This window comes from Trichoplusia ni, chromosome 23 (assembly GCF_003590095.1).
Source record: "Trichoplusia ni isolate ovarian cell line Hi5 chromosome 23, tn1, whole genome shotgun sequence".
Taxonomy (NCBI): Eukaryota; Metazoa; Arthropoda; class Insecta; order Lepidoptera; family Noctuidae; genus Trichoplusia; species Trichoplusia ni.
Genome location: NC_039500.1, coordinates 3111709 through 3123300, shown reverse-complemented (window position 1 = coordinate 3123300; position 11592 = coordinate 3111709). Strand labels below are relative to the sequence as shown.

Sequence of the window (11592 nt, the reverse complement as noted above, 5' to 3'; positions counted from 1 at the left end):
TGTTTTGTTTTTTTTTTGTTCCTATCTTGTTTATGGTCACGTAGAGGAAATGGCAAAAAGTTTTAATCTACCATAAGGTACCTTATATATTTTTGTTAAGAAATTATATAATATACACTAGCTGACCCAGCAAACGTTGTTTTGCCGAATATTTTTTTTCTTTTCTTTCCGACATTTGCATCAGACCTTTTCAGGTAGCACTCTTAACCACTGCCTGTCAGCTGTTAAAGCGGGATTCTGTGCTACACGGCTGTAATGTCAAAAGAGAAAAACATATTACAATATAAAAGAACACGGAAATAAATGTCTAACATCAAAATTAATAACGAGAGGCGAAATCCGAAGCCTCGTCCAAAGTTTATGGGGAACGAGTTTCTATAACAGCACTCCATAACTTTGCTCGTTAGACTACGAGATACCCTGCTTTAATTATTTTATCGGTACGTATTGGGCTAGATAAAGTTGACGGTTAAAAATAAAGGTAGCAAATAATTTTATTTTTTTTGTATTTTACTTCATTACTTCTACGTTTTTTATGAGATTAAGCAGGCGTACATATTACCTACTCCATTGATTAAAATAATATTCTAAAAAAATTTGGTGTATCTTTTTATACAAACACCAATGGAGTATAGGTATTTGTATTTTTATTAAATATAGTGAACCAAAGAGTACTCAAATTCAAGTGCACACGAGATGTTGGTACCAAATCCAAATGTGTAGGTTAACGCATTTTGGGAGTTCTCGTAAGTCTTATGCGTTCGTCTGTTCAGTAGCTTATGTTCCCTCTCACCTTACCCGTAACTTACCCCAAAACGAAAGGGTATAGACATTCTTGCATCGCATAAACTTATAGTCAAGAATACACAACTTTTACTGCCCCACACAGTAGAGGCTCCTTAAAATAAGTCAATACATTTCAATTCAACGATTCGGTCGTCTAACATTTCTACGGGTTCCGAGGCTTTATTTTATTCCTAATTTTGGTTAGGTGTTACACAGTGTGCAAAATGAATCACATAGGTAATGGGGCAATTTTCTTTTTTACGTCAAAAAATCTTCGCAACATCCAACAATCTATACAGGTTAAATACTCTTTGAAAATCAGCGTTAATATAAACACACTTTAAGACTCAGTGCACAAAACGGGAAATTTATGAAAATAAGTTCAAGCTTACTCATATAAATTGTCTGAGTTCCCTTAGGCAACTTGTCGTAAATATTAACTGTGCGGTCTCCGAAACTACATTCAACTAGGATTTACGTTGTTCTACACGTGTGTCTGTGTAGCTGCTCTATCGATTTTACTTTGTGAACTAAAGGAACATACTTCCTAATGTCTTGTGGCAATTGACTGGGAATTGAAGGCTTGCGAAGGTTTTAGTTTGGGAAAGTGATTTGTTAATCCTATAGGTAGTTGAGGTAAAAAATTATGATGTATTTAATAAAGTGCCAACTGGCAGAACAGGCAATAGCCGTAGTCATTATTCAGAATGATGATAAAAAAAAATCAATGAAAACCGCTATCGATTTTAATCGATTAAAATTAGCCATAATACTGCTTTAAATCCTTGTATCAATCATCATTTGATATTCACGTCTCTGATCTTTTAAAATTCAAGGAGTGGTATTTATTTTCATTCAGCAGTAGAAAGGTTAAAACAAACATGAAAAATATAAGTTAAAAAAAGGGAATATTTAAACTGCTATTAGTTTTTTCGGAATCTCCATCCACTAATGTGAATCTCGTGGTTACCATAAATATTCGTCATTGCGATCTGAATTTACGAAGAGAGCGAAGTGATTAGGCAGTTTGCCAATCAGGTCATAATTCTCCTCATATTTTCTGGAGCTTCCCCATAAAATCTATACCAAAAAGAGATTACTTCCTTATCTTGGTTTTGGTCATAATTGCTTTAGCAAATTAACTTCGGTTACGGTAGCCAATAATTCTGAAGAATAAATAGCTGCACTGCTAAAACTCAAAGTAGGTATGACGACGATTCCGGAATGCCTTTTAGGTACTTTAATGAATAACTTTAGTAATGTTTTCTTTTTCGCACACATAACTTTTTAAAATAACTGTGAATGGAACTGCCGCGTGACGTCACTATCTATAACTTTCGCGTTTATAATATTGTATACAATGTTAAAATATTAGTTTACAAACAAAATTATAGGAGTTATATTGCCTTGGTGCGAGGTGAAAGCTATATTGCTATCAAGATTGAATTGGACCTTATCATTGTCCATTCGTAACCAGTTGTTCACATAAAACCTAGTTCACTCCATGTTGTAAAGGTAGTAAAAGGCATGTCATATACACCGTGATTTTTTAGTCGTCTTACAAAAGCAGCCCAGTTCGTGTATCCAATGACTAGAGCACGTTAAAAAAAAATAGTAATTTAGGAGATTTGAATAAATTTAAAATGTAATTTTTATTCAATATTATGATGCAATTCGTAGTTTTAGAAACACAGCTCTGTTGCGAGCGCGGTCCGAGCCTTGCAAACAATGGTGAGGGGCGCGGGCGGCGGCGTTTTTATCATTTTTAACAGAGTGTTTCAGATTTCTCATGTTTCATGTTTCTTCGTACCTATCATCTTAGTTGAAGATAAAAAAATAATAATCGCGCCTAGGGGTATTTTGTGTCGGATACATGAACTGGGCTACTTTTGTAAGACGACTAAAAATCACCGTTTTTTTGAAAAAAAAAAACTGTCAGGAAGAATTTTATGAATTGTTAGGGTTCCGTCCTCAACGGGTGGAAGGTGAACCGTATTACTAAAGTTCCCTCCGTGTGTCTGTCCATCACTAAGCTGCTCCTTATCTATGAAACGTGATACCTAGTCAGTTGAATTTTTTAAGCCACTAGGTACAACAATCGATGTTAAGTAGGTAAAAGTCGGCACGGTCAAAAGATTGATGAGTACCCAACATGTTTGTTTTACTTAAGATCATTTGTACAATGTCACTAATAAGACTCGCGCTTGACCCGTTTTTTTTTAATAAGATTTTATACGTGTGGGCAGACAAACATGTTACGAATTTCATTGTGACCAAAATACAGACCGAAAAAGATCAAGCCATTAAATATAAACGAATCAAATGTAATCCTATATCCGAACAACCGGAGTCATCTCTACTGATTAATCACAATTTGGTGTTAAAATGTGCAAATCCCGAAGCCAAAATTTATAATCCTGGATGGCTGGTTGGCTGCAATTTATATGATCCACGGAAAATATATAACGACATAATGAATAACAAATTTATGAAGCGTGAAAGCTGTAATATAATAGCGGTTTGGTGGATAACGACAGTTAATAATGGCTCATAAAAATATTGGGTGGAGCGAAGACATTCAGCAAGGGCAGGGGAATATTAAGTGATTTATAAGTTACGAATTAAAGAAGTGTTAGTCAGCCAAAAAAAAATGCTGATAATGTACCGTAAAGACGGTGAGATATTTTAAACCTTATTCATTTTTTCGTATGGTTGATATTCAATCTGATATTAGAGTACCCGCTTGTAAGCCTCTGACGTGGTTTAACACACCTTTAAAGCAATATAAGGTGTACTGATGTTATCTTTAACAGTTTTTGAACAAGAGACAATTTTTGGCCCATTATTAATTTAAATCTATTACCACCTCTCGCTTGGTTAGGCGGGGGACCCCTCATGGACATCCACCTCTTAGGGGGAGGAAGTGGGTAGTTTCAGATTCTTACTGACTAAACCTGAACCACAGTGCATTTCCTATGTTAGCCCGAAACCTTTAACCACCTAATAGACCAAATAACATCTCTTTCTTTAAGTAGTTTCAAAACACATTAATATAACCAAATGGATATTTATTATTCAGTAATATAGTCTACCATACTCGAGATCATACTCCAAGACCGGTTTGTTATCCGGTTCATCCTTCTTCACTGGCGTCGGGAAGGCATCGAAGTCCAGTCCATTGGAACGCCTCTTCTTCTTTTTCCCCCTCCCCAACATTTTCCCCAGTTCCGGATAACTTCGCAGTAGCATTCTCAGCTTCTCCTCATTGACCGTTCCATTCACTATGATATCTCTAAACGTATCGTTGGACATGAAGGCCTGGTTAACGTTTTGGATTTGATCCAGTCGCTTCTGCAGATCAGTGTCGATCTTAACCATTTCGTATTCGTGGACACTGACAACGGACTTGCGGTCTTTCCTGTATTGTTTCTTTAGATTTTCTATGAACTTCTTCAGCTCCTTGGTCTTCCTCTTCCGCTGAGCCGTTCCGTTTCTCCAAGCTCTATTCAGAATCTTCCTGATCTCCGTCACTATCTTCCTGATGGTTTTCTTGATGTCACGCTTTCGCTTTGCTCTTTCCCGCTTACGTTTGTTTCTTTCAGCTTTCCGTTTCTTCCTTTCGTCTTCTGCTGAGTTTCCTTTAGCGTTCTTCTCGTTGGAGTCAGTGGAGAAACTGCTGTCGTCGAAGGAGATATCTAGACCTTGATACATGTCGTAGTTGGTCAGTAGGAGGGCGCAGCAAATGTAGTGAGTCCTTCCACAGAAGTAGTCTCCGCGGTAGATGCGGTACTCAGCGTCGCACTCGACGGCAAGCATACAGGTGCCCCAGGGCATGTCGTGCTGGTTGGGATCTCCGCACGGAACGCCCCATGGTCCTTAAACAATCAAGACATCAATTACCATGCATGTTACCAAGTAAAATACGAAATGTAGAGGATTATATTTTTAATTGAAATCTTACCTTTGACATGGTATTTTATTTAAAATTGCATACTTACTGGCTGCCACCATATTGACGACGTCACCGCGTGGCTTCGTGGAGTTCAGCGCCTCGAACTTCTTCTGCATCCAGTGTTCATCCCACTCGTCCATCCAGAACTTCATTTCCAAACTTGAGCTGTCATCATTGTCTGACGACCCGCTGCCCTTTCTTCTATAGTTCTTGCGCTGAGACCTTCGCTTCAGCTCATTTAGAACGGGATCCATGTGGTAATATTCTCTTCCGATCTTTTTATCTAGACTTTCAGTCAGTTTGGACGAAGGCATGTCACGACCAATGTTCAAGTTCTCCTCATGGTTTCGGACACTTTTCAAGATGTTTGCTTTGTTGTGAGCCGATTTAACATCCTTGGCATCATCTTGTTTCTTCGACTGGAAGTACCTCATCGATCCTCTTTGTACGGGTGCCGGTTCATGATCATCCTTCTTTTGCAATATTGAAAGAACATTTTTTTTCAGACTCTGGTATATAGATGCTTGTATAACGTTAAGAGAAAGTACCAAAATTGTTATGTAAAAATACTTCATTTTATTTCGACATGTCTCACAGCATGTTTTTCCTTCAAAATGTTCTAAAAAGAACGGAAAATATTAAATTTTTATCGTGATGTATTAAAATAAATATTGAAACCATAAAATATTTATGAGTCTAGAGAATATTCACGTTTATGTAAGAGCCAGTCAAATTCTGAATAATATTATTAATTTTGGTCCAAATTAGTCTTCATTAATGTGATGACTTGTTGATAACTTGTGTTAAAATTACTAATTACATTCATAATTCATGTTATTTTCTTTTGATATAATTTACAGAAGTCTTTAATGATACTTACTCTTAAATAATCCATATTCATGTTCCAAGGAATTCGCGGTATCTCTTTATCCACAAGCAAAAGTTTTTACTCAATTAGAATTATCCATAATGGAACATCCAGATATGACAGATTACTACAAGCGTTTCACGAATACACCGAATTTCTTTCAACGAGAACTTACCAAGAGTAAAAAAGAGATAAGATATATCGAAGTATCGCGACGGTTCATTTTTTAATAGTCTTGCTATGTATTCAAAAAGTCATGATGATTGACAGTGTTATCCCCTATTTTGGGCTTTTTTTATAGGTTTTTAAGGCATCATTAAACCTCGCAATGTTTTAGTAGATAAAGCGCCAAGATTTGGGTAGTATCGTTGTATATTTTACGGTGTCGCCCCTTTGTATTTCGTTCACGTGGCACCCCCTGGTATACTAAGGGTAGGGCCATAAAGTTAGCGATGAAGTTACATAACCTTCTTCTAAAAGGAAAAAACAGAAACCTATTCCTAAGGTTCCCCTGTATATATATCCGCCAAATCGGTCACAGAGTCTATGTCGTGCAGCGATAATAAATGTCAAAATCGAGGTCAAGCAACGTTCCTAAAGTCGTAAATTCGGTGGGTGACCACTTTCTTTTGTTTTTTTTTAAGCTTACACTATCGCGATTTCGACTAGTACTTAATTGGGTTTTATATTACTTATACGGAGCAAAATCTAATTGCCTATTTTGTTTTAGACGTTTGCTCATTTTAGCATAAACTCATTACGCATCACGTGTAACTACTACTTATCAAAAAATGTTTCTTTAAACTTGCATTTTAATATTCATATCACATATATTTGACATTGACTGCCCTTTAAATCAAGGTTATGGTACAATAATGTACTAAAACTATTGAACAAAGACGCTCTTTAAAAGAGGAATTAAATATTTAGAGAGATAAATACATGGCGATGCAAATACATCTGTCATATATAATTGCGTAGCGTGAATGATTTTTTCGTAGATTGGGATGTTAAACCACCGAATCCTTAATAAGCCTATTTTTTAACTGCTGTAGGCCAAAGCAGTCTTAACTATTATGATCAAAGATGCAATAGACAGTTAAGGTCAATTTGTGAAAACTCTTCTAAATGTATTTTTATCAAGTTATTTCAATGTCCCTCGCTTATTCAGTGGCCCAACCCTGTATACAAGGCCAGATAAGGCAATATAGCTAATCAGAGCGGCGCCTAGGGAATGTGCCGGCTGCCTCACACCTTCCGGCATATCTTAATAAAATTAAAGGGATTGAAAAAACCCGCGTACTAACACTTTTTTGGGTCTTTTGCATATTGTCGAAGCTTAGCATGTAGATAACGAAACGGTTTCGGTATTACTGTCGCTTACTAAGAGGAAATTTAAATGCCTCCCTTTTTAAGCCTTCGCTAGCTGACCCTTGCCCGGTTTATTAGTTTTTTTTTTCAGGTTAATATATAGCTGAGAACGATCCCAAATATAAAGGCTTTCTGTAGGTAAATTTTCTAAATAGTTTCCAGAGATTACCCCTACGTAAAAATTAACTAACAAACTTTACCTCTTTCTAATATCAACATACTACTACTTTTTCTTTTTGAAATTTATTGTTATTTATGGACATGCAACAACTGGATGTGGTCGAGTGGCGTACGCACCGGTGTCAAGGTGTCGCTAGCTCTGAGGTCCCGGGTTCGATCCCCGGTCGGGTCAATGTAAAAATTCACATTTCTACATTGTCTCGGGTCTGGGTGTTTGTGGTACCTTCGTTGTATCTGAATTCCATGACACAAGTGCTTTAGCAACTTACTTTGGGTTCAGAACAATGTATGTGATGTTGTCCGCATTTATTTATTATTATTATAAATAGGCTGTCTTCATAAACTGCAGATTTCAGAATTTACGAAAAAAATATTTCTCATAACTCGATTTTTCCTTTTGTCGTAAGTAATTTTAATCAATTTCAACAAGCCCGTCATCTCTTCATTATCAGTGGATTTAAAAAATCTTATTAAGGGTTTATGCAATGCTATTGAACAGTGTAAATACAATTCAAGAGGTTCTGATGTCTTAGTTGTAAGTGCATTAACATAACTCAGGAGACCCACAGGTAGGTCTTCAACTAATAACGTGGAAGCAGGACAGGGAGCTGTAAGGCGTAGACCTTCATCTCTCTTCCACATCTGCTATTACATATATTACTTCAAAAGATGATGGTAGGCGCTCTGGCGTGTACAAGTAATTGTAAAGCACTTTCGACAGCTCCCATTTAGTTCGCCTTAAGTATACAAGTATGTAGTTGTGATCTGTTTATCGTCATCTTAGTTCAGTGTCTCAGATTTAATTAAATATAGTTTGCGACCACTGGTTTAACAAGCTATTTCTTCTTGGTTAATTTCAGTATGTAGTAGGTTAAGAGTTATTTTGCGATTTTGCGACTGCTGTCACTAAGCTGCTGTCGGAGCTAATCCTGTTAGAGAAAGTAAAAACACATTGAGTACACATAAGTTTATCCACGTAATTGTAAATTACAGCTCACGGTGGTCTCGAAATTGTATTTTTCGGGAAGGAAAATCATCAAATGACTCCTAGCGCTTCGGGTTGAGTTGTGCGGAGGGGAGTGACTCTTTTCACCACTGATACTTTTTCAGACAATCTTGGTGGATGGTGGTCTAGCTTTGAGAGCATGAGCATGGCGACATCTCCTATAAAACTTGCACTTCTGGAATTAGGCCTTTTGCCAGATAGGAAAGGTTTGAGCATTAATCACCACGCTTGTAGGTACTTTTTCACACTATGTTTCCTTAACTGTTTGTCAGTCGTGTCAAGTTAAAAAAGTACATTCGATTGAAAAAGTCACATTTATACTGGCCAGCGCTGATCGAACGATGATCGAACCTGCACCTTCGTACCTACCAAGACGTTTCGATCGAGCCTGATACTTCGTATGTTCGTCCATAGAACCAAAACGCCACACCAACAAATTCCTAAGTATATCAAGTTCTTTACAAGCTGAACGTCGAGTCAACAACGAACGAATGCGAACGTCACGTCAGTGTCGTACCCAAATCTTTACGAGAACGCATAACAACTGCAATCAATTGCCTTACTTATACGAGCTAAAACGTCAATAACCATAAACCAGAGAACACTTCTTTCAACAGCTCATCGACTTCAAAACACAACACGTTCGTACATTACCTCAACCAACAACCCCTTGCACTTAAGTTACAGGAAAATGAACTTTACTTCATTGGGATAAGGTTGGTGAGGGTGGCAAATGTGTTGGTTAGTTTGAAGACATGTTGGAACAAGGCTTTGGAACACCGCCAGTTCTCCTGCCGTTGTTTGTGGCAATAACTCAAAGAGGTATTTCAGTTATGTTAAAATTGAAGCTTGTGAGGCATGCTGGTAACTGCGATATTGCTTGTGTAAGAGATTATGATAGTTTATGTTTTAAATTGTCTATTGAAGGTACCAAAAATGATTCAGAAACTGCAAGGATGTTGCAATACCATGTTCAGTAGAGTTTTTTGTTCTTCGTTTTGTAATTTAGAGTGGAGAATGCTTTGGGTCTTGGTAGGAGATAATTAAATAGCCCATAGCCTTATAAGATTCCTTAATATTCATATTCTCAGGCTTCCTTAAAGATAGTCCTTGAAAAAGGCAGCAGTTTACTTACGTTTATTTATGTCTTTGCATGACTAGTTTCGGACCCAACCAGGAACCTTAATCATATTGAGCTGAAGCAGATTAGCCCTTCATTAAAATCAATTATAGTACAGTTCCACTGGAAAATCCAGGAATGAAAATTAATAACTTGAATAGCTAGATTACTATTAATTTTTTTTAGCTATGGTTATGTAAATGGTATCTAAGATTTTTTGCACTAAAATTCTGAGTGATTTTATTTACACTTTAACTCATGCCCAACGCCAGTGATGAACATTTCTTTTTTAACAGCTTCACAATAAGCAATATTTCATTCTCCAAGCTTGTATGTCAGATTTCATTTCCAAGTTACAGTTTTCGATTTTCCTTCGAATGTCGCAATATTCGTGTAATGAAATTTTAATAAAACGAGACATTCTGACGTCGTGGATTCGTGTTGACAACGCTTACTTAAATGAAAATGTCTAACACGGCTAGGAATGTTATCCACGTATCTCTGTATTTAAATTCTTAGACTAGAATAATTGGACAGGTTGGACTTTAAATTGCATATTTTACCTGACAATGCCCTGAACTTTAAATAACCTTATTTAGTTTAAACGAAATTAGAATATTTTGGTCAAAGTTGTTGATCGATGGTCGTATGCATTCTGCCCATTGAGATGTTAGTAAAATTATTAAGGTTTTCAATCACTATTCTGATACCAAGAGCTTCTCAAATATTAACCGTCAAAAGAGTTATTTCGCTAAATCTTGAACTGCATCCAATATTATTATTAGAAGTTAAGTTAAACTCGCATTTATATAAAGCTTCTTTCATTCGGCATGAAGTCCAAACATTTAATATAACCTCCAAAATCTAAAAGAATGAAGATTAGAAAATATCACAGCCAAACGTAGTTGGCGTTTCTTCCCCCCTGAGGCCATGTTCAGACCAAACCTATTGTCAGCTGTAATTGAGCGTTACGCAGTTACTGTTAGCCTTTTCGGGTTTCGGACCCAAAGGAGTAAAAATGGAATACTGTCTATCTGTCTGTCCGACTATCACCATTCTTTACCTCGTGAACCGTGATAGCTAGTCAGTTGAAATTTTTACCGATGATATATTTGTGTTGCCACTCTAAAATTAGATTGAAGATAAGCAAGGCTTGTTAGTGTCCATTTGATGAGTGATCATAGATTTTATTTGTCAGAAATCCTTAGTGCCTCAGGGTCGACCTGTTTTTTTTACCCTTTACACTAGAAATCGCGTGCGAAGAATACCTTATATGTATGTACATTCACAATCACACTTGGATTCACATATGACAACACACATTTGACAATAAACATGGACTATCCGTTACTGAGAGTACGTTTGGTTTGAACGCGGCCTTAATATCACGAGCATTCCTAACCAGGCATACGAGACGGAAAGTATAAAACATAATACAATTGTGTTGTGTGTTTAGGCCAGTCCTTATTGCGTCAGGCCACTCGGGGCCCGTTGAATAAACTATGAAATTCGTTTACATTAAATTCAGGCCAATTTCGGGAATTCCAACTTGATTTTTGGAAGTTTTCCTGATAGTAAGAGACGTTCAGTTTTTTCAGCTCTTTTAGAAAAAAATCTTCCTGCTTTTTTTTTTGTCAATTTTTATGTATAACTTTGTGGAAGTGACAACATTGGGGAATATTTCAAGTATCATGAGGAGGTTCTTCTCTCTGGAGGCCTAACCACCGACAGCTTGGGCCCTGTTCCTGTTGCCGGTTGGACACTATTTTTATTAAAGTATATTGCTTTTCTTTGTACCTACTTATCTTTAAAAATGTAATCCATATTGATTACATTTAAAAATAAATAAATATGGGAATCAGAAATTGTTTAAAAAAACAAGTGACTAAAAGTATTGGGCAATTGCCCGCCAGTGTTTCCCGAAGATTCTATTGTAATGGAAACGTTTCTGCACATTCTATAGTTATCGAGCCAGAAGCGACGCTAGCGACTTCAATTTACTTCCAAATGTGTCGATGTTTGAGCAAGTGAGATTTTGATCCGGCGTCGCTCGAACGCGCTGCAAGGATTACTCCTGGTTATTGGATACGACGCCCAGCTGTGGGGCTGGGACATGGACTAAATATAAAGGAAGCGTCCATGTTATGAGATATTGAGGGCAAGTCGTTGGATATGTTTATTTAAGAACAAAATTTTAAAATGGAAATTATTCTTCACAAAGGAGTAGGTTTTTAATTCGAGTTTTTTAATTTGTTACCTGATAACTTCGGACTGGGTGAAGCGATTGTTTTTTTTTTTATTAAAAAAAA

General features: G+C 36.8%; 1 protein-coding gene across 1 annotated transcript; it reads right to left on the bottom strand.

Annotated features, from left to right (window-relative positions):
- Positions 1 to 2713: 2713 nt before the first annotated feature.
- LOC113504871 lies at positions 2714 to 7240 on the bottom strand. The gene is made up of 2 exons (XM_026887362.1): positions 4785 to 7240; positions 2714 to 4661 (listed from the first exon to the last, which is right to left on the bottom strand). Exons 1-2 carry the CDS (start codon positions 5311 to 5313, stop codon positions 3862 to 3864), a joined length of 1329 nt encoding a protein of 442 aa, XP_026743163.1. The 5' UTR covers positions 5314 to 7240; the 3' UTR covers positions 2714 to 3861.
- Positions 7241 to 11592: the final 4352 nt, after the last annotated feature.